The 22643-nt window shown below is 50.1% G+C and overlaps 1 protein-coding gene across 1 annotated transcript in view; it reads left to right on the plus strand.

The window, feature by feature from the left end:
* LOC119456565 (NGFI-A-binding protein homolog) overlaps window positions 1-22643 on the plus strand; it is a 624616-nt gene that overhangs the window by 562289 nt on the left and 39684 nt on the right. The window contains exon 14 of the mRNA XM_037718396.2: window positions 1373-1581. Within this exon, the coding sequence (XP_037574324.2) occupies window positions 1373-1581 (209 nt within the window). The remainder of the gene's footprint in view (window positions 1-1372; window positions 1582-22643) is intronic.

Raw genomic sequence — 22643 nt, forward strand, 5'->3', positions numbered from 1 at the left:
ATGAGACATATAACGCTTTCGCCTTAATAACCGAAGATCGGCACACGCAAGAGGCTGTGTTTCTACCAGAAAGCACGCCTTCGTGCAAAGCGTTCACCGCCAGCGTTTCCCGATAAACATTACGGTTACACAAACTGCAGTTGCCGGGAAGCTTGAGAACCAGTCAAGGATCTTTGAATGCTATCGCGTTCCACTCTTTTCGCCAGCTGCGGAAGAAGACGATGACGAACGCGCGGGCAAGAGCGCGAGGGGCAGTATGGGATTGCTGGTATGATCAGCGGAGCCAGCTGTGGAAGACGATGCACGCACTAGGCACACCTACTGTGGAACAGCCGTGTCTTCGGATGGGAAGCGCACCTGGTGCCGCCACCTGCAGTGGTTTGCTTGACTCATGCTGCACCACAGCAGTTCATGTCGCCGCAGCGCTGTGGCATTTACCGTAATGGCGCCAAGAGGACCGCAGCCGCTGAGCAGTGTTAGAATTGCCAGCAGTGCTGAGTGTTACTACGTAAAGCTTACGCATCATTCAGATTGATTCATTGGGAAGATTCTACGTATTTTTTTAATGTGGTGAACGCGGTTTGCACCATGGGCCCGGGACTTCAAAGAGGTGTAATGTAGGGCTAAGGTATTTGTCTCGAATTTACCGCTAAATCGCTGCGGAATTTTTGCGAAGAAAATTTGTTTCTGCTTCCCAGGAGGGGCACGTGTCATGACATCCTCAAGTCGAGAATCTCGTCAGGTCGGGAGGAATGATGGCGAAAACAGACGCCGACCAAGGTGAATATTTTTTCCCTTAACTGATGTGTCGGCCCCCCATGGGAGCTTTGTTCACAAATTAATTTTGTGAGAAAGGCTCCCATGTGGGGCCGATACCTCAGTTAAGAAAAAAAAAAGATCACCTTGCTCGGCGTCTGTTTCCTGTTTTCGCCATGACGTCATCAAGTACCATATGGTCACGTGGAAGCACAGCATCGCGACGTTTCGACACTCTATCCGGCTGATTCGGTTGTCTGCTCTGCTGCTACTCGCAGTTCAGCCTGCTGTAGCAGCATATCAGGCGAGCTGTAGCAAATGCCAAAAGCTCACGATATTTTACTCGCAGGTTCTACTTCTTGGCAAATAAAACTGAAGATGGTGTGCATAGACGCTGCTGCAATACATTATTCGGGATGATCTGAGGCTTGCCAGTATGTTTTCGTGGATTCCGAGGTCTTTTACATATGCCAAAAAATGAAGAGCCGGTAAGTTCAGGTGAAATGCTATGCATGACAGGGCAAAATGATAACACTGCAAATGGCAACGAAAAAAACAAGTTTGCAAAAATGTGACAAAGCATTTGAGCCGTGTGCACTTATGGTGTGTGGCGCAGGAACGCCTCGAAGGCATCTGCGAGCAGCTGCGACTGCTGGGCCGCCAGCAGGAGGAGCTCAAGGCTCGGCTGCAGGCGTCGAGAGACCTGCCGCCCAACGTGGGAGCCGTGCCGCAGCTCCAGTCCCAGCTGGAGCACATCTCCACGCAGCAGATGCAGCTCATCAACGAGCAGAGCGAGCTCTCCAAGCAGCTGCGACGCATCGACAAGTAAGCCTGTCATGCTTCAAGGCGCACTAATATGCACATTTACGATCCAGGTCTCCCTCCGGACACCTCGGCCTCTCAATCTGCATCAATCAGAACTGCGCCGGTACATAACTTTGGCTGGGTGGCCTGTTAGCTGCCCATGGTGGTGGTTTCAATAGTTGAGAATACAATGTGCAGGCATTTTTTTCGCTACATTCGCTGCATTCATGTATTTCATTTGTGTGAATGAGGACTCGTGCTCAAATTTCAAGTTGTATATTTTTTTTTTCTTGGTGGTAGCAGGATGGATGGATGGATGCTATGAGCGTCCCCTTTGAAACGGGGTGGTGGGTTGCGCCACCAAGCTCTTGTTATTGGCAGCTATGGATGCAGTGCTCAAGATCAGCTGACTCGTTTTTTAAACCGGAACTTCTTTACTTACTCTCCCGGGTTCGGTGTGTCTGGTGGCTGTCGTATGCTGCTTAGTTTGTCCCTATCCGGCACGCCTTCCATGACTGGCAAGTAGGGAACAAACCAGAACGGGATATACACCAAACCAAGGCGGCCCGGGGCGGGAAGCGATATACGTACGCCCGGATGTGAATTCCAAAACAAACACGCCTCAGCCGTCATTTCATCGCATTAATTTTAATGTGACCATTTTTCCTTCGTTGTCATGCCGTCGCCCTCTTTCGGCTGTCTTTGTGGTCGTCACTGTACTGTTATTTCGTCGTTATCACGCCTCCGTCGTCGTTTCGTCGTCATCACTCATACATCGTAATCGTGCAGTCATCATCATACTGACGAAAATTGAGCACTAGTAGTAGTAGTAGTAGTAAAAAACATTTATTGAGTGTAAAGCGAGGTATGGGCCCCATTGTGGGGCCCTGCATACTGGGTGGGATCCCTAGTCCGAGACCCCATTAACGCTAGAGCGACAAAATCGAAGGGCGAGAATACAGCAGGAGCGCTCAACGCGTTCGTGGTGTGCTTTCTCCTTCCTTCTCTGTCTGGTTTACGGCATAAAAAATATAGGAGGCTATGCACAGAGACAGCATGGAACAAGGACGGGCGCAGCCTTGCAACTAATGTTAAGTTGTGTAAGCCGATCACGAAAAAAGTAAAGATTTTGTGTCGCTACCGAGATAGCCGAGCGAGAGAGCTACTCGAGGCGTACCATATAAGAAAGCAGGGACAATATTGTGGTCTTTGTGGAATAAACATTAGTTGCAAGTCTGCGCCCGTCCTTGTTCCGTGCCGTCACTGTTCGCGCAGTTAAACAATGTTCGCTAATATGTACCAACTCGCCCAAGAACAAGTTATTCTCCTTAATATCACGCTGTCGTCGTCATGCAGTCTTGCTGTAATAAACGGCAGCGCACTTCGACACAAGGAACAGTGAACGAGCGCTCGTGTTTGTTCACTGTCCTTGTATCGAAGTGCGCTGCCACATGACGTCATAATATCACCAATATGCCTCAAGTCAGGCAGTTCCGTCATAGTTATTCTATCGCAGTTATGGCACTGTCGCCACGCCGTCGTCGTCATTTCATCGTCGACATGACTCTGTCGTCTTCATCTATCGTCGTCATTATGCCGTTGTCGTTGCATCATTGTCATTCCTTCTTCATTATGCGTGGGATGTTTGAGTTCCAAGAGTTCATGTTGTCTGTCGCTGAAAATGCGTCCAAATTGGTCGTGTGCTATATCTATATACTTGCAAATGGTCGTTAAGCAAGAATCAGACGCACAAATGAAAGCTTCGCTTAAGCCGATTCCTACAGCGATTGACATCCTCATTTTTTTTACGAAAAAATCAAGTGTGTCCCCTTTTATTGTTGACAACCTTCATTTTCATTTCAGAAAGTGTAACGAAAGGTGTGATATCGCGAGGAATCTCATACACGTGGAAGGTTATCACGTGTCATCGGGGCTCATCCAGTCTTGCCACGTGCTCGTGTATACACAAGAGCATTCGCCATGTTTGAGGCAAGCGCGTGTCAGCCTCTCGAATACATTGATCGAAATAGCTGAAGCTGCAGTCACGTAGGACGGATCGTCTATTCAGTCCCTGGTGGCTGTAACATGGCTCACGATCGACGAATCGCACCATCTAGTTTGAGGCGTATTTGTGTGCGGCTCGATATGTCGGCACTGAGCTGCGTCTTGCTCCGCCATTCACTGATCCACTATAGCGAAACCACTATTACTGGGAACTGCAAGACAGACGAATGCGCTTCCCTGCCTCCATATGAGCAAGTCGGCGGTCGAGTGATTAACCACGTTTACTGCGGATGCAAACAGGCGTAGAGCTGCGCCCTAATGGGTCATGCGCATATTCTGCAAAATCGCATGACGTCATTATACTCCGCTTGGCTACTGTTGGGGTAAGCAAATCTCACAACTGTGTTTACCTCTCTGGCACCCCACAATCACAAACGTTGAAGTAATTCGTTCAGAATACATTTTCAAGCACATATAATACGTTACTTGTACACTGTGTGTGCAGGACGAGGTGGGTGAATTAAAAAAATGAATGGGGCACTTCCTATAACATCTAATTCAATTACTTATTCAGTTCGGTGGCTCTGGTCAAAATTTAAAGAAACAACGCCTCAATGCTAGTTAATCAGTAGATAATTACATACGCAAGTTCATTAAAAGTACGCCGGCTGTGTTTAAACATGTTAATAGTGGGAATTCTTTAAGCTTATATGGTAACGAATTCCAGAAATAAATAGCAGAAAGTTTAGCGGAAAATACGGTGGCATCAAATGACGGTTACCTGAAATGGAAAACCTGTTTGTTCATTCAGTTTGTGATCATACCCGCCGCGGTGGCTTAGTCAGCTAAGGCGTTGCGCTGCTGAGCACGAGATCGCGGGTGCAAATCCCGGCCGCGGCGGCCGCATTTCGATGGAGGAGAAATGCAAAAACGCCCGTCTGCTTGCGTTGTAGTGCACGTTAAAGAACCCCAGGTGGTCAAAATTAATCCGGAGCCCTCCACAACAACGTGCCTCACAATCAGAACTGGTTTTGGCACGTAAAACCCCACAAAGAAGAAGAAAAAGTTTATGATGAAGCTTTCCTTTGACGAATTTGTGCATTAATATACCTAGTGCGTATCTGTTAAGCTTTCGCAGAGATACTACGTTGTAAATATATGTTGTTACAAGAAAAAAAGAAGAGAACGACTCATATAGGGGTACCACAAGTGTCCATTTTGGGTGCATTTTCGTTGTTGATTTATATTAACGATCTACCTAATTTTATCGGGCATTGTAACTGCTTGCTGTATAATAACCATAGTACATAATTTAAGTCTGATAAAAGCATTAACTGCCTAGTAAATAAACTTACTGCGGACTTTCTCAATATTTCGCACTGCTGTAAATTCACCACACCAGAATTTAATCTCACTAAAACTAAATGTATTGTCTTTACATCGCATCAGTACTACATGATGGTAGTAAACAGCGCAACTTTTAAGCAGACCCACCAACTCAGCGCTTGTGTGGGCCAACGTCAAAGTTGCGCTGTTTACTTCTATCTTGTATATTCTAGGTATGTGGTTATTTCACCATATCAACAGTCAATTTCCCTTTTCTTTCATTCTGTGTTCTTCACTAGACAACACTAACAGCGCAAGAGTTGCTCCTAGCAAGAACCTCATCTTAACCAAAGTCCGAACTAACTATGGTCAGCAAACTGTTCGTTTCAGTGCGTTTTTATCATGGAAAGCATTTAAAACCATTTGTTTTAAAATAATGACACTACACTCATTTATTACAGAATTTAGAAAGCTCCCTTTTGCGCAATCTAGTCCTCCATAACATTTTTTGCATATACTACATAATCTGTGTATTTGCATTGTCGTTGGTAAATGCTATAGTTTATTATATTCTGTTTATTAATCAAGTGTGAAATTGTAAAAACATGCCACTTTTTAGTTCGATTTATTCATATTTCTATATGTTGCTGAATAATCTTGTTCTACAAAGGTTGTAAATCGTGTCCGAGTATGCTTTCATAATTGCTTCCTTTTTAATTTCTTGTTATACTCATTTTTTTTTACTGTCGTTGCTATAACGAAGTTTACGTTTCTTTTCGTGTATATCATGTACAGGAGTTCTCGATTCCGTTTTCGACTGCGGGACCTCCTCCTGTATATTGCATTGTGTATTAACTTTATATAAAGCAAAAACATTTGATTCTGATTTCCGATTTCTTAATCAATCTTTCAATTACATTACAGTTCTTTTAGCGTAAGCGTAAGAAAAGGTTAAATGCTTGCTTTATGGCTGGGCCTATAAATTAGGCAGTTTAATCACTTGCCGTCCATCCGGTGGATAACAAAGAACACTAGCTCGTAAACGCCGCCAGAGGACACCAATGACCAGCAAGGAGGCCTCAAGGTGATCACGGGGTGCCAATTAGAGCGCCTATATTGATACGTCGTAACAGTGGGTCCTTTTGTGGCGCGATTTGCGATCCACGAAGCCCAACAGTACGTTGTACACGTGCATGCTTTGTTGATAATTTTAATGAAGACTTTTGTCCTTCCGATAGCCGCACTTTGCTGTTAAGCATGAAACGCTTTTAGCTCCCATTGTCGGCGACCTTCAAGAGTCTTGAGCCAAAATCCAGAGCCGTTATCCGGGCACTCAAGACGAGAACGAAACGAGAACATCCGGGTATCGTTGCGAGAGCAAAACGAGATCATCCTGGCAGCCAGCCAAAACTTAAGAAAATGCCATGGAGTAAGAAAAATATAGGAGGGAGCATACCGAAATGCGATTGTCGGCGACTGTGGTGGCCCAACACGTGATGAAAACGTCAGAGCACGGAGGATACGTCAGACCGCGCGGTAGTTTTTAGTACTTCCGGTTGCTTTTCTTTTTCAATACCTATTCGAAACGATTTGAAACTCTTGAAACAAACAAAACCAAAACCAAGCAAAAAAAAAAAAACGAAACAAGGAAAAATCTTTTTTTCTTTCTGCATGTGAGCAGCTGCCGGCCGAGCGCGCTCCGAATTAAACTACCGGTAACCAAACTTCTTGGCAAATCTCGATTCTTCGTGATCTTGACGCAAGAGGTCACGTGTTGGGTCACCACTGCTGGCTACACGAAGCATTCGCTTGCCATGGCTGGCTGCGTGACGTAATGCTCCCTCCTACATTTTTTTCCCTCCGTGGAAATTCCTGTCCCTGGCCGCCAACTTTGTACAGGACCGAATTACATAGGCTAGCTACTGCCTAAACAAGTTAAAAAATATATTGCTTCTGATTTCGTCCTAATGTTCGTTCACAACATCACTCACGCTGTAACTTCTAGTACGCTGATGTTTAGTTTGTCATTTCCAACACTGATGTTCAAGAGGTAGATACGGTGCACCATGCACTTCATTGTCATTTTTTGGCGCTGAGTCAGGGTTGTCTGTGCTCTTTTCAACGCCAGCGGTCCGTGAGTTCTGCGGCGCGGGTTTCGCTCCGCCTCCTTCGAGAGATGGAGTCACGCTGCGTGACCAGGCTGGCAGCGTTCGGCGCGCCGCGGATTGTTGCTTGGGCGAGAGGAGACTTGCAACAAGGTTCAGTTCAAAACAGGTTCATTTCGCTCAGTAAGCTTTCAGGCCTGCGTCGTGGCACCAATCTGCTTTGCCGGTAGCCATTTCATGCTTACATCTAATCCTCAATTACGGAATAGCCAGCATTTTTTTTGGGGGGGGGGGGGGGAGGGTTTCAGTCTCTATTTATTTTAGTCAGGTTTTTTTCCTCGTCTGTTACCATACGGAGTCCTTTGCAGGTTATTTACAGTCATATAGATAAGCTACAGTCAGGAAGTTAGGTTACAATAACATAATTCCTAGACCATACGCAGGGAACAATAGAACGGCAGCTTTTACGTGTCTCTGTTCCATTGCTGTTTCGCCATAAACAATTGCAACCGAGTGCATGGTAACGGTCTACCTGCCTGCGGCGGCCCGGCCAACACGAGACTAGTAACAGTATCGTGAAACGTTCTAAAGCACAGGCTTAATGCATACTGAACGCGTCACTACACATAGCAGCAAATTATTGCGACGGATAATCCTTAATCCTTTTACACACACCGCGGGCCGACGCTCACATTTGAACAGGGTGTTCTTGTGCATGAGGTAATAAGCAACGTACGACAGTACATATGCGACGATGTTGTATGTGTCTGAGAGGCCGGAAAAAAAAAAGAAGGCGCATCTCAGGATTTCGAAATGGAGAGGTTTACATAATCGACACGTGCAATTAGCTCATTATGCGTACCTGTAATCACTGTTCTCGGCAATGCAAACTATGATCGAGGCTTTAGTGCAGAACCGATGACTGTGCCTAGATGGCAGCTGCCTGCCGTTATCGCACGTCGGAACACGCAGCGTGGGTGATGACTCAGGTTGGTTTACTGCTGGAACGTTGTAATGCGAATCCTTATTGCTACGTTCTACCAAGGAGGATAGGCAAACATTAATCTCAAGCTACTTACTCCTTCGGCCATTTCTTTAAATGTTGTCATTACGCGGGATAAAAAAACTGGGTCGTCGACAGCAAATTATGGGGTTTAACGTCCGGAACGCCGCACCGGAGTTGTACAGATTAATTTTGAGCAGCTGGTTTTAAAACACAAAGCGGGGTACACGGTGGTCTTCGCTTTCTGCTTCCGAGCCAGAAAGTGGCCACGGGAAGACGGCCATATAAGCACAGCAGTGGGCGTTCTACTTGTGCGCGCTTCTCACAGTGCTGTTCGCAACCCCAAGGTTGCAGGCTTTTCTTGAGTGGACATTTTTGGAACAGACGCAATAGCTGCATTTGCGATAACAGAGTGTTGCGTGATCTAGTTGGCGAGACACACTGGTAGCCGCATTATGGCGCGCTAAAAAAACGATGTATGGAAACATACACCGAAAAGATGGGCGCTAACTAATTTTAATCTTGGAAGCAGGTGAGCAACCAAAATTGTTATTAATAGTACATGGGACAACAGCTGCGAAACACGTTTCGACAATACGCAACAAAAACGACGCTAAACTCAAATCTTTAATATCTTCTTGGCGGTGGTCGTTTGCTTTTCAAGGTTCAAGTTTTTACAAAGCTTAGACAAAGAAGTATTGCTAGAAATAATGTTACTATGTACGGTCCGGTTTTGCTCGAAAACGGAGTTGATTTTTAGGGGCGAAGCTCCTTAGCCTTGTCCCTCGTCGCGCCGTCGTAGCCACGCTAGTACTCGCCGCTCCCGCTAGAGGCGCAGCTGTGCTCTCTTTCTTAGGGAGCCTACATGCAACGCCGTTTTATGTAGGCTGCCTACTCTTTCTCTGTCGTTCCCGACGCGCTCTCTCTCTCTCTCTCTCTCTCGTCCGTAGCGAGGGGCGCTGCGGTGCACAAGGGCGTTCGTTTCTCTTTGTCTCTCGTTCCCGACGCTCTCTCTCTCTCGTCCTTAGGTAGGGGCGCTGCGGTGCACAAGAGCGTTCGTTCCCGAGGCGCTCTCTCTCTCTCATCCGTAGCTAGGGGCGCTGCGGTGCACAAGAGCGTTCGTTCCCGACGCGTGCTCTTTTTCTCTCTCGTCCGTAGCTCTGGTTTACCCGAATGCGTTCGTTTCTCTTTCTCTCTCTCTCTCGTTCCCGACGCGCTCTCTCTCTCTCTCGTCCGTAGGTGGGGCGCTGCGGTGCACAAGGGCGTTCGTTCCCGACGCTCTCTCTCTCTCGTCCGTAGGTAGGGGCGCTGCGGTGCACAAGGGCGTTCGTTCCCGACGCTCTCTCTCTCTCTCGTCGTTGGTAGGGGCGCTGCGGTGCACAAGGGCGTTCGTTCCCGACGCTCTCTCTCTCTCTCGTCCGTAGGTAGGGGCACTACGGTGCACAAGGGCGTTCGTTCCCGACGCGCTCTCTCTCTCTCGTCCGTAGGTAGGGGCGCTGCGGTGCACAAGGGCGTTCGTTCCCGACGCGCTCTCTCTCTCTTCCGTAGGTAGGGGCGCTGCGGTGCACAAGGGCGTTCGTTCCCGACGCGCTCTCTCTCTCTCGTCCGTAGGTAGGGGCGCTGCGGTGCACAAGGGCGTTCGTTCCCGACGCGCTCTCTCTCTCTCGTCCGTAGGTAGGGGCGCTGCGGTGCACAAGGGCGTTCGTTCCCGACGCTCTCTCTCTCTCTCGTCCGTAGGTAGGGGCGCTGCGGTGCACAAGGGCGTTCGTTCCCGACGCGCTCTCTCTCTCTCGCCCGTAGGTAGGGGCGCTGCGGTGCACAAGGGCGTTCGTTCCCGACGCGCTCTCTCTCTCTCGTCCGTAGGTAGGGGCGCTGCGGTGCACAAGGGCGTTCGTTCCCGACGCTCTCTCTCTCGTCCGTAGGTAGGGGCGCTGCGGTGCACAAGGGCGTTCGTTCCCGATGCGCGCTCTCTCTCTCGTCCGTAGGTAGGGGCGCTGCGGTGCACAAGGGCGTTCGTTCCCGACGCGCTCTCTCTCTCGTCCGTACGTAGGGCGCTGCGGTGCACAAGGGCGTTCGTTCCCGACGCTCTCTCTCTCTCTCGTCCGTAGGTAGGGGCGCTGCGGTGCACAAGGGCGTTCGTTCCCGATGCGCTCTCTCTCTCTCATCCGTAGCTAGAGGTGCTGCGGTGCACAAGGGCGTTCATTACCGACGCGCGCTCTCTCTCGTCCGTAGGTAGGGGCGCTGCGGTGCACAAGGGCGTTCGTTCCCGACGCTCTCTCTCTCTCACGTCCGTAGGTAGGGGCGCTGCGGTGCACAAGGGCGTTCGTTCCCGACCTCTCTCTCTCTCTCGTCCGTAGGTAGGGGCGCTGCGGTGCACAAGGGCGTTCGTTCCCGACGCGCTCTCTCTCTCTCGTCTGTAGCTAGGGGCGCTGCGGTGTACAAGAGCGTTCGTTCCCGACGCTCTCTCTCTCTCTCGTCCGTAGGTAGGGGCGCTGCGGTGCACAAGGGCGTTCGTTCCCGATGCGCTCTCTCTCTCGTCCGTAGGTAGGGGCGCTGCGGTGCACAAGGGCGTTCGTTCCCGATGCGCTCTCTCTCTCTCGTCCGTAGGTAGGGGCGCTGCGGTGCACAAGGGCGTTCGTTCCCGACGCTCTATCTTTCTCTCGTCCGTAGGTAGGGGCGCTGCGGTGCACAAGGGCGTTCGTTCCCGACGCTCTCTCTCTCTCTCTCGTCCGTAGGTAGGGGCGCTGCGGTGCACAAGGGCGTTCGTTCCCGACGCTCTCTCTCTCTCTCGTCCGTAGGTAGGGGCGCTGCGGTGCACAAGGGCGTTCGTTTCTCTTTCTCTCTCGTTCCCGACGCGCTCTCTCTCTCTCTCGTCCGTAGGTAGGGCGCTGCGGTGCACAAGGGCGTTCGTTCCCGACGCTCTCTCTTTCTCTCGTCCGTAGGTAGGGGCGCTGCGGTGCACAAGGGCGTTCGTTCCCGACGCTCTCTCTCTCGTCCGTAGGTAGGGGCGCTGCGGTGCACAAGGGCGTTCGTTCCCGACGCTCTCTCTCTCTCTCTCGTCCGTAGGTAGGGGCGCTGCGGTGCACAAGGGCGTTCGTTCCCGACGCGCTCTCTCTCTCTCTCGTCCGTAGGTAGGGGCGCTGCGGTGCACAAGGGCGTTCGTTCCCGACGCTCTCTCTCTCTCTCGTCCGTAGGTAGGGGCGCTGCGGTGCACAAGGGCGTTCGTTTCTCTTTCTCTCTCCTTCCCGACGCGCTCTCTCTCTCTCTCGTCCGTAGGTAGGGCGCTGCGGTGCACAAGGGCGTTCGTTCCCGACGCTCTCTCTTTCTCTCGTCCGTAGGTAGGGGCGCTGCGGTGCACAAGGGCGTTCGTTTCTCTTTCTCTCTCCTTCCCGACGCTCTCTCTCTCTCGTCCGTAGGTAGGGGCGCTGCGGTGCACAAGGGCGTTCGTTCCCGACGCGCTCTCTCTCTCTCGTCTGTAGCTAGGGGCGCTGCGGTGTACAAGAGCGTTCGTTCCCGACGCTCTCTCTCTCTCTCGTCCGTAGGTAGGGGCGCTGCGGTGCACAAGGGCGTTCGTTCCCGATGCGCTCTCTCTCTCTCGTCCGTAGGTAGGGGCGCTGCGGTGCACAAGGGCGTTCGTTCCCGACGCTCTATCTCTCTCTCGTCCGTAGGTAGGGGCGCTGCGGTGCACAAGGGCGTTCGTTCCCGACGCTCTCTCTCTCTCTCGTCCGTAGGTAGGGGCGCTGCGGTGCACAAGGGCGTTCGTTTCTCTTTCTCTCTCGTTCCCGACGCGCTCTCTCTCTCTCTCGTCCGTAGGTAGGGCGCTGCGGTGCACAAGGGCGTTCGTTCCCGACGCTCTCTCTTTCTCTCGTCCGTAGGTAGGGGCGCTGCGGTGCACAAGGGCGTTCGTTCCCGACGCTCTCTCTCTCGTCCGTAGGTAGGGGCGCTGCGGTGCACAAGGGCGTTCGTTCCCGACGCTCTCTCTCTCTCTCGTCCGTAGGTAGGGGCGCTGCGGTGCACAAGGGCGTTCGTTCCCGACGCGCTCTCTCTCTCTCTCGTCCGTAGGTAGGGGCGCTGCGGTGCACAAGGGCGTTCGTTCCCGACGCTCTCTCTCTTTCTCGTCCGTAGGTAGGGGCGCTGCGGTGCACAAGGGCGTTCGTTTCTCTTTCTCTCTCCTTCCCGACGCGCTCTCTCTCTCTCGTCCGTAGGTAGGGCGCTGCGGTGCACAAGGGCGTTCGTTCCCGACGCTCTCTCTTTCTCTCGTCCGTAGGTAGGGGCGCTGTGGTGCACAAGGGCGTTCGTTCCCGACGCTCTCTCTCTCTCTCGTCCGTAGGTAGGGGCGCTGCGGTGCACAAGGGCGTTCGTTCCCGATGCGCTCTCTCTCTCTCGTCCGTAGGTAGGGGCGCTGCGGTGCACAAGGGCGTTCGTTCCCGACGCGCTCTCTCTCTCTCTCGTCCGTAGGTAGGGCGCTGCGGTGCACAAGGGCGTTCGTTCCCGACGCTCTCTCTCTCTCTCGTCCGTAGGTAGGGGCGCTGCGGTGCACAAGGGCGTTCGTTCCCGATCGCTCTCTCTCTCTCATCCGTAGCTAGAGGTGCTGCGGTGCACAAGGGCGTTCATTACCGACGCGCGCTCTCTTTGTCTCTCGTCCGTAGCTCTGGTTTACCCGAATGCGTTCGTTTCTCTCTCTGTCGCTCGTTCTGGACGCGCGCTCTCTCTCGCGTCCGTTTCTAGTGGCGCTGCGGTGCACAAGTGCGTTCGTTCCCGATGCGCTCTCTCTCTCTCGTCCGTAGCTAGGGGCGCTGCGGTGCACAAGAGCGTTCGTTCTCGACGCGCGCTCTCTTTGTCTCTCGTCCGTAGCTCTGGTTTACCCGAATGATCCCCCGGTGCTACGCCCACTCATCATCATTCACGTCGTGGATATGCGGTGATTTTTTTTCCAATTTGTTGTTTCAATTTTGTTGTTGGGTTTATGTGCACGCGCTACGTCTGTAATTTTGCTGTTCTTATGCGGGAGTGATGCGCTGCTTTTCGCGTTACCATGAATTGTACTTTTTATTGCGATAGCAATTATATGAACACTCAAAGAGGATTTCTGCCGTCGGCGTCGCCGTGAGGTTCCGTATGACGTCAATGGCGATGAAATCGTCACCGCACGCCGGACGCTGTATGTGCGAGTGAAAGGGCGCGAGGGACGCGCGCTTTCACGGGGAGTGAACGCATAACGGAGAGCAAGCGTGCGTTCTGCGCCGTGCTCCCTGAAGGGCAGCAAAATTAAGCGTTTCTTTCCTCCTTTACAATCACCATATATGTAGAGCAAACGCGCCTTCTTCTGACGCACGAAAGGCCGTGGGGGGACGGGAGGCGATGTTTATTAGCTGTGGCACCAAATGCCTATTTATGCAAAACTTGTGACGCTGCTCGTCAAGTGTCACGTTCTGATCTCGTCGAAAACCTCCGAGCCACCCCCAGAGGCACCGGCAACGTCACCAACCCAGCGCGTGTGCGGTGCGAACGCTGCAAAACGCCGACGGCGTCGTCAACAGTTCTGCGCGTTGCTGGTGCTGCTGCATGTCCAAGTTTAAACAGCTGATAAAATACTATCCCTACTCCGAATAGCTCTCTACTAATTTGCTATCGCAATTGATGCATCGCCTTTTGAGCGAAACTGCAACATTTTTTTCCTTTCCTGCCAATTGGTTGTGTTGCTTTCCCTTTTTTTTATTTGTAACACTGTTTTGCGATCACGTTACTACTGTAACTCTCATGGATCGGTTTGATGCTGTCATTTGTTCGACGAACCCCCTCCCCCTTGCTTCCCTTGGGGCCTGTAAGGTACTCTGAAATAAATAAATAACTGGAGAACGCGAGGTTTTGTTCATGCGTCGCGCACAGGCTCCTTCAAATAAATTGTGTTACTTTTCAGTTCCGCTGGCAATAATCATTTCGCTTAGCCGACTGCAGTTGCAAAAGTCATTGCAATATTATAGTGCTCAAAGTTATGTCTCTTGCATTGTCATGCCATGAAGCAAATATATGCTTTGCGAAATGGTGCCTTGTATCAAAATATGATGCGAGAATTATGCACGCGCACTTCTCGTGTTCCTTCAGGACGAGCAATGTTTCACACTTTGCAAAAACGAAACGAGCCGCGTCGCGTTACGCGACTCCCTCGGCCTTTGCGCAGCTGCCGCCTCGTCTCGTTGGTCACGACAGGACTGGTCGGCGACACAATGAGAGCGCACAAATAAACTAATTAATTGCATGTCACGTTGACCGGCTCAATTTTCTTTGTGCGAGCACGCGCTAGAAAGAAAAAAAAAGATACCCATGCAGCGGCGTGCAGCCTAAAGCAGAAGGAAGGGTGCCTTAAGAATAATTGGGTGGGAGAAAAAAAAACTAGAAAAAAAGAAAGAGGTACTGTCAGAGACGGGTGTTCTTCATACGTATTGGTGTTTAGTCGCTGCGTCCCGGTTTCGTTGTTTATTTTTTCTGCGCGTCAGCGCGAGTACTTGCACCCGGCTTCCTAACTACCAAACTGGAGTTGGGGTGTCGCGCTGCTAAAAATGAAAAATGAAGACCTCTCTCCAGGTTCATTAGCATGGAGAGGATGATAAATTGGAAACCTAAAAAGAGATGAAAAAAAAAGATGCGTATACCTCAACTTTTCTTTTAATATTTTCGGCAGTAAGGTGTAATTTTTTGTGCAAGCATTCTCGCACTCTCGTCGAGTGCAAAATGCAATGAAGGCAGCGTACGTGCCAGGTCGAGAAAGTGTAGTGGGCTTGCATGCTATTTTCGCTGTTCAGTTTTCAAAGCGTGCAGTCCAGTGCGAAGTCTTAATAAACAATATCTTCAATTTCTCGAGAGGACATTAGATTAGACATAGTAAGTCGGTCGAGTGTGGGATGCGCGCACTCTATAGCTGAATATAAAAGGGATTTTTCAGGGCTGAAGGGCTTTTCGGAGCAAGGTGTTGCGAGACTGGGCCAGTTGCATTACGATGCGCACAGTGCGGCCGACATAGGAATGGGGAGGACAAACATTCACTTTCGACTGAATTGCAAAGACGCACATATATATCCCCGTACACGTGATCCCAACCGAAACTGCCGATGCATAATGGCTAAACGAAAACATAATCTAAGTCTTGGAAAAAGCGGGAGCACAAGACGGCATGCCGCGTACCAACTGAATCTAGAAATAGAACATCCTTATCGGCCAAAGCGACCGATGCTTTTCTACGCCTTTTGCAACAGCGCGGCGTCAATGATGATCCTAGTATTGACACATTTTGTCTGGCTATTGTGGCCGTCGCCCGCACGGTCTCTTATCTCCACACGGCTCTGACCTTTGTATGCGCTGTGCATCCGCCGCTCAGTTTCCTTTGAAGCGATAGACCGCATGAACATTGCCCGCTGCGGCGGCTGCGCTTGCTGCCAGCGTTTTGACAGTCGTTGTCTGCGGTCATTCAGTGTGATCTATTCATGTTTGCTTGTGCGCGCTGACGCCACGCTTGTTCAATCAGTTAGTAAGCGGATGTGTCCAAGTTCATGCTGCCGATAAAACTACTATCCCTACTCCGAATAGCTCTCTACTAATTTGCTATCGCAATCGATGCTTCGCCTTTCGGGCGAAACTGCGACTTTTATTCACACGCGCGAAAACTCAGATAAGGTCAGTAAGTACCTGTCACTGCATTGCGTTAAGTGTGAGCCACATTTTAGAGATTGCGCCATACTGTCACAGTACCATGACGAGCAGGCACGACTAATCTTACACATCCAAAAGAGTGGCGATGCTTGTGTAAGATTTCCTTACGAAGGACATTTAATTCTTATCAGATTGATTGCATTCTTTTTACTTGTACGCATGCCCCCTTCATGTTCTTCAGGGTTTTCTTACAAAGTGGTACCTGAATCTTCTGCTTGAAAGAACACATGTTTGGTTGTTAGACAGCGCTGTCATCAGCCCTTTTCTCACGTCCTGTTATCTTGCGCTGTTTCCGCTCGCCTCTTTGTTTGCATTGCCATTTCGACGTACATTTTAGAAATAAATTAATGTCTCACAAGCGGGCTTATTATATCTTTCTTGCTTTCTTCCTGTTGGTAAAATAGAACGCATAAAACGTCCAATAAACTACTTATTTATACTGATCAACTACCTATAGCCGGATACACTGAGTGAACATACACGAGTATTCGGTCTCGACTTATTGCGACCACTTCCTCTGCGTCCCATTTATTAGCCGTGTGCCAACTGCCGCTCACCCATAATGACCACCATTCTCCTCTTGGCGGAGCCTTCGAAACAAAAGGAGGAGTAGCACGCAGTCGTGAAATTAGATCCGTGCAACGGATTGAACGCGCATTTGCATCCGGGCCATCCTTCTCCGGCGCGTGAATATTCATGGAGGCGTCTCCGGTGCGTCCGGCGGCGGCCGCGTCGGAACCATTTCAAACTGGAGAGGCGACGCCGCCTGGCGGCGCAACCCTTGCGGCATCGGGAAAAGCGGGGCACATCAAGGCTCGAGCGAAAGCTGTGATTCAGTGAAAGCTTTCGTCCGAGTTATGCCGAGTCTTGTCGTGATCGGTCCAGAAATTTCGCGGATGCTAACCTACATAGGGCCATTGTCTTTAAAATGAACCTTCAGTTTATTGGATTTCTACACCCTTAAGTATGCTGTATGATGACTATTCCCACCGCAACTTTTACCCATCAAATAGTCGCCAAGAAAACGTAATTGCCGCGTAGTATGATGACAAAAATGAGCCGCTGAAATTGGCCGATCGTAATCTTGTGAAGCACGAAATGGTTATCAAATAAGATAAAATTATCAGACACGGGCAGTAGAGCCACAAAAAATAAAATGAGGGCAGTTTGCACTAGTGGTTGAAGGCTGAAGAAACAACGTAGCTGGAGGTCGACCAAGGTTTACGCAGTTTTGGTAAGTTTTTGCTATGTATTACTATGTTAAGCCAAGATTTTAACGACTTTTGCTATGTAATACTATGTTATGCCAAGATTTTTGCAAACCTTCATCTCTCCGGGGTCGTTTTCGGCGGGAAACGCTTCGCGCAACACTCGCACGGCGACTTGGGCGACAAGCCGCCACTAGAGTGTACTAGTTGGGGGAGTGCGTCCAACGAGGGCTCTGCGCCGAGGCATTTTTTTTTTTGTGAAAATCCAAGTGGCGCCACCGTCGCTTTCTCCCGAATGAGCGGCCCCGCTCGTCGGCCGGACGCTTGTCGCGTCGGAGATCCTACCGCAGCTGCATGGAGCTTTGACAGGCGGATACTCGGTGGCGATAACACTCAGATTATTCCCCACCAATCTATTGTAAATAAAATGGAAAAAGAGCGGCCGAGAGAACGCAAACGACGCAACAACGACGGTGCGTCTAGCAGATGACAGCTACTCAGCCCGTGAGCTTGCCTCAGCCAATGAGCGCTGCCGAAACTGCCGGAGCCAACGTTTATTGGCCGGAGATTCAGAATAAGGCGACGGCAGCGCCGCCGCTATTTCCGCGTTTTATTGTGATAGCAATTATATGGACACACCAAAGCGGATTTCTGCCGTCGGCGTCGTCGTCGTCGTGAGGTTCCGTATGACGTCAACGACGGTGAAATCGTCGCCGTGCTCCGGACGCTGTATGTGCGAGTGAACGGGCGCGAGGGACGCGCGCTTTCACGGGGAGCGAACGCACGTCGGAGAGCAAACGCGCGTTCTGCGCCGTGCTCCCTGAAGGGCTGTAGAATTAAGCGTCTCTTTCCTCCTTTACAATCACCACATATATATATATATATATAGTAGTAACTGGATTTTTCAATGGCCCAAGCGTATTTAGGAAAATCAGAAGCACAACTTCGCGGTTATCTTAGGTTTATTATTTTCCCAACAGTTTCGGTCGGTGGACCGACCTTTTTCAAGGGAAAGGTCGGTCCACCGACCTTGAAAGGTCGGTCGGTTGGTGGACCGACCTTGAAGGTCGGTCCACCGACTGAAACTGTTGGGAAAATAATAAACCTAAGATAACCGCGAAGTTGTGCTTCTGATTTTCCTATATATATATATATATATATATATATATATATATATATATATAGAGAGAGAGAGAGAGAGAGAGAGCAAACGCGACTTCTTCCGTCGCCCAAAAGGCCGAGGGGGGACAGGAGGGAGGAGAGGCGACGTTTAGCTGTGGCACCAAATGCGTAATTATAGAAAAACGTTGCGAGGCGAGAAGGTGGTAAAGACTTCGGACGCTGCACGACGAGTGTCCTGTTCTGATCTCGTCGAAAACCTCCGAGCCGACCCCAGAGGCACCGGCAACAGTCATCAACGCCGCGCGCGTTCGGTGCGAACGCGGGCAAAACACTGACGGCGTCGACAACAGTTCTGCGGGTGGCTGGTGCTTCTGCATATCCAAGTTTATACAGCTGATAAAACCACTATCCTTACTCCGTATAGCTCTCTACTAATTTGTTATCGCAATTGATGCTTCGCCTTTCGGGAGAAACTGCGACATGAGTGAGTGAGTGAACTTTATTGGGTCCACAATAGACGCGAGTAAACTCGACGTCACCTGGCTAGGCCCACTCTGGGACCATAGACATCTTTTTTTTTTTTGTTTCAGCCTCGACGCTTGCTAAGGCGTCCGCTGGACCCACTCCCCCATTCTGTGTTTACTGTGTTTTCGGTAACTACTAAGGCAGCATAAAAAATACACTCTCCGTAGTTGCACTTCGTTCATGGAAGCGCCGGCGACTGCGACCGAGAGCCTTCGTTCAAGAACGGTGCCTGTACCGCGGTATTAGCACTGCCCCGTGTCGCCGCTTCCCACTCTGTGTGAGCATCGTACTATGCTAAGTGTGGTTCACTACGAGTCGGCAAGGTCAGTACCAAACTATATAAGCAGTTTCCTTCGTCGTACTTGCTTATCCTATATTTCAGGTCCGCCGGTAGTGGACGAACTCGTAGGCTGTATTAGGCCTAATGAAGCTGCCTGAACGAGATCGACACCGCCTCAAACTTGATGTGGAGGGCTTTAAAGGGCTGGAAATTGTGCATATCAGCGTCGGAAGCACGTTTCGACTCAATTTGAACGTCAATAAATACATACAGGAGCGCATTTGCGGCGATATTCACGTTGTCGGTGCGATGTTCTCACTCGGCGGCCGCTCGCACGGCGATCAGCACACTGGTTTTCTCGGCGCCGTCGGCACGAAAGCTTATGACACTACGATCACTCGCTGTTTTCGGTCGCTTCTTCGTCATATACTTGTATGACAATACAGGTCTCCCACTGGCACAGTATCACAGCTACAGCCGGCCGAGCGTTGGCGCCGGCGTGAGGTCGACTTCTGACCGACATCGGTGTCGTGTCGGCATATATTGTGATATACCGGACGTTAACCGAATATCGCTGTGAACAGCTGAAGTTTCTACCGAAACACAGCGCAAATACCGCGTCGTCGACCGGTACAGCGCCGACAATAAAGAGTACGCGTGCGTCGTCAGCTGCCCGAACCACCGATGATGATGATAAGTGGTTCTTGAGGGAAAGGGAAAGGTTGGCGCTATCTTCTGCAGCCCTTGAGGGAGCACGGCTCAGCGCCAAAACCACCGACGCCGTACGACGGCCGGGCTCGACTGGCGCGCGCGCGCTCGCTTCTTACGGCCTTCTCACCCGTCGGGGAAACAATGGGAGAGTTTCTCAGCACGTTTCGCCACCCGTCGGCGGTAGGGGCGCTGCGACCCGTACATGCGCTTGCCTTCGCGCTCGCACGATCGTTTTCCCGTGGATTTTATTCGGTGCTCTGTCAGTGTTGTTCTGTATGCAGTAATTTGTGGGCTCCTGAAGACGGTCGTACAGCCTTTAGTACGCGCTGCCACAGCCAAGACTTGGCGCCGTTCATTGCAGATCATTATATAACTGCTGTGTGATGGTGTATTGCTGTCTTCCGTATTGCAAGTCCCGTTCCGGGAAAACACCCGGTGTTTCTTTTCACCAGTTCCCAAGCAATGAGTTTCTAGCCCGAGTTTCTAGCGCTTTTGGACAAGATAGCATCAATTAATAAAGGGGAATTATAAGATGGACAAGATCGTAGCCTTCTCCTCCTGATACGCTACTCGGCAAACACATAATTTCACTATAACTCCTTTTTCCTCACGCAGCAACTCTTTTAAGTATTCTTTTTTTTCCGCGCACAATAGTGGACTGGAACCAGCTAAAAAATGACGTCGTCTCTGCGCCAACATTAACTTCTTTTTTATCATGTTTACAGTGACATTTTGTTTGTGCCATGTTTGCAGTGACGGTGTTTTACTTCTTTAGTGTAACGTTGCGTGTGCCCAACCTGCACGCTTTGTATTTATTCAAATAACACTTTTCTTTATTAACCTGTGCATTTTCTGTACATGTATTCTTTATGCTTGTACCACCCTGCTAAAATCACCGCATGGTGATTGCAGTATTTAAAAAATCAAAATAAATAAATAATAGTGTTTTCTTTTTTCGATAAAGCCTCCGAACACCTGCCACGCAGGAATGTACTAGAAGTACCCAAAAGAGCAGTCCATACAACGCGCTCCCATCTTGAGCTGCCCTGAAGGTGTTGACGACAGTCATGCGATACGATCCGCAAATCTAATTGCCGAGAAGTTTCTGAGAATACTCCTTGTAAATCAGTCAAACCAACTGATTGACGAAAACGACAAGCCTTCGGCCTATGTACACAAGCCGCCAAGGAGACACTTAAGATTATAATTCTGAATAAGGCACATTTGTGAGCTGCTGTGTCCGCAAGAGTTTTCGCCTGAAAGTATGGCAACCATTATAAGTGCCATACGAGCAATAAATATTTATTTTCATTCCTTAAAATGCATTTAATGGTGGAGAGGTGTTCTCCCGGCGCATGCATCCCCAGTGAATTTAAAGAAGCTCGATGTATTAATACAGTTACATTGCATCCATTTATAAGAAGCCTATATGAACCATTTATGCGTCATCTGCAGTTAGGCGACTTGTTCTTGAATGTACGGTGAGGTAAGAAGTGCGCCCGACCCAAACTTCCATCGTTGCGCGCACTGCACAGATCGGCTGGGAGCAGCTGAGCAGGGTAAGCAGGGTTAGGTCGCAGCGCCGCCCTCCAAGCAGCGGCAATAGGCATGAACTAGCCCCGATGCGAAGGCTGTAAGAAGCGAGCGCGCGCGCCAGTCAAGCCCGGCCGTGGCCGCACAAAACGTTTTCGGCGCTTGCCGCTAGGGTACAGCGCATGCGCGCTCGGTTCATGCAAAAGGTAGATTGGTTGCTGCGCTTCGGTCATCAGAGCGGGGCCTCTCCTGTCTTCTAAAGTTGTGCCCGACTATAGTACATATAGGCCAGTACAAGGCCCGACTATAGGCCAGTACAAGTGTCCGTGGCAGAATGCTTGCTCAGAAATTCTCGGAAGCGCATACCACAGGAGAACTTTGCAGTGACCGCTGGTTGCAAAACAAGTGTGTTGCCATACATTCACAATGTTTCTCACAATTTAAAAAAGGTTGCACAAAGAGCTAACATCCGAGTTGTTTTCTCTGCTCCTGATAAACTGGATAGGCTTTGCAGACTTACTAACAATAAGAAAGACGCGCTACCAGTATGTGGAAAAAGACATATTAACAAGTATGTTGATTGCACTCGCGCAGTAGTGTATAAGTTTCCCTTGTCGTGTAACAGTGTCTACATTGGGCAGACCGGTAGGTGTATTAACGATCGCTTGCGCGAGCATAATTACAATGCTAACAACAAAATTTCATCAAGCGGGTTCCTTGCCATACATTGCAAATCTTGCGGCTGCAAACCACTACTTGACAGATGCATCATCATAGGACGTAGCCACAATCAAGTGACGCGTGAGATTATTGAGGCTGATGCCATTTTGAAATGTGAAAAGCTGTGCGTAAGCACACCCTCTTTAGCTTTATCAAGCAAGGAACGTGAATTTCTAAGATTATCAACACTGGTTCAATGAACTGCAATCGCATGCTTATATTTATTTTTATTTTTTATTTTTATTTTTATTTTTGTTTGCTATGTCACGAGTGCTTTGAGCGGGCTATATAATGTGCAATAGGGTCATGAAATAAAACCAGTTGGAAGTTCGCGCTCACCCTGTCCCTTTTTCCCTTCATACTCAAACTGAGTTGCGCTAAAGGAAGTCACGAATAGTACACTCTACCATCACAGTGTCAATCGCAAGAGGGGCACCTGGCGGCTACACTGGGATATCGTCGGCGCGCAACGAGGAAGCGCGAAAACATGCACGCTTGCAGTCGCGGAGGGACGCGCATGCGTGCAAGCGTCGGTCTCGACACCAGGGGTGAGCCGCCAGAAGAAGAGGTTGGCCGTTTCGCCACGCGCTCGTGCCCCGAAATATTTTGCGGCCGAGTGTACTTGTTCGGCCGACCCATGTTTTTAGGCGGCACAAACGATGTGCTCGCCGCAGACACACTAGGCAATGTGCTGCGTTGCGGCGTCACGGAGCTTTATACGAAGGCTACGAACGAAGCGGCGCGCATGGCTTTTTATTGCGATAGCAATTATATGGACACTTCAACCGGATTTCTGCCGTCGCCGTCGCCGTGAGGCTCCCTATAGATAAAATCTTCGC

The sequence above is a fragment of the Dermacentor silvarum genome, chromosome 6 (assembly GCF_013339745.2).
Source record: "Dermacentor silvarum isolate Dsil-2018 chromosome 6, BIME_Dsil_1.4, whole genome shotgun sequence".
In the NCBI taxonomy this organism is placed as follows: Eukaryota; Metazoa; Arthropoda; class Arachnida; order Ixodida; family Ixodidae; genus Dermacentor; species Dermacentor silvarum.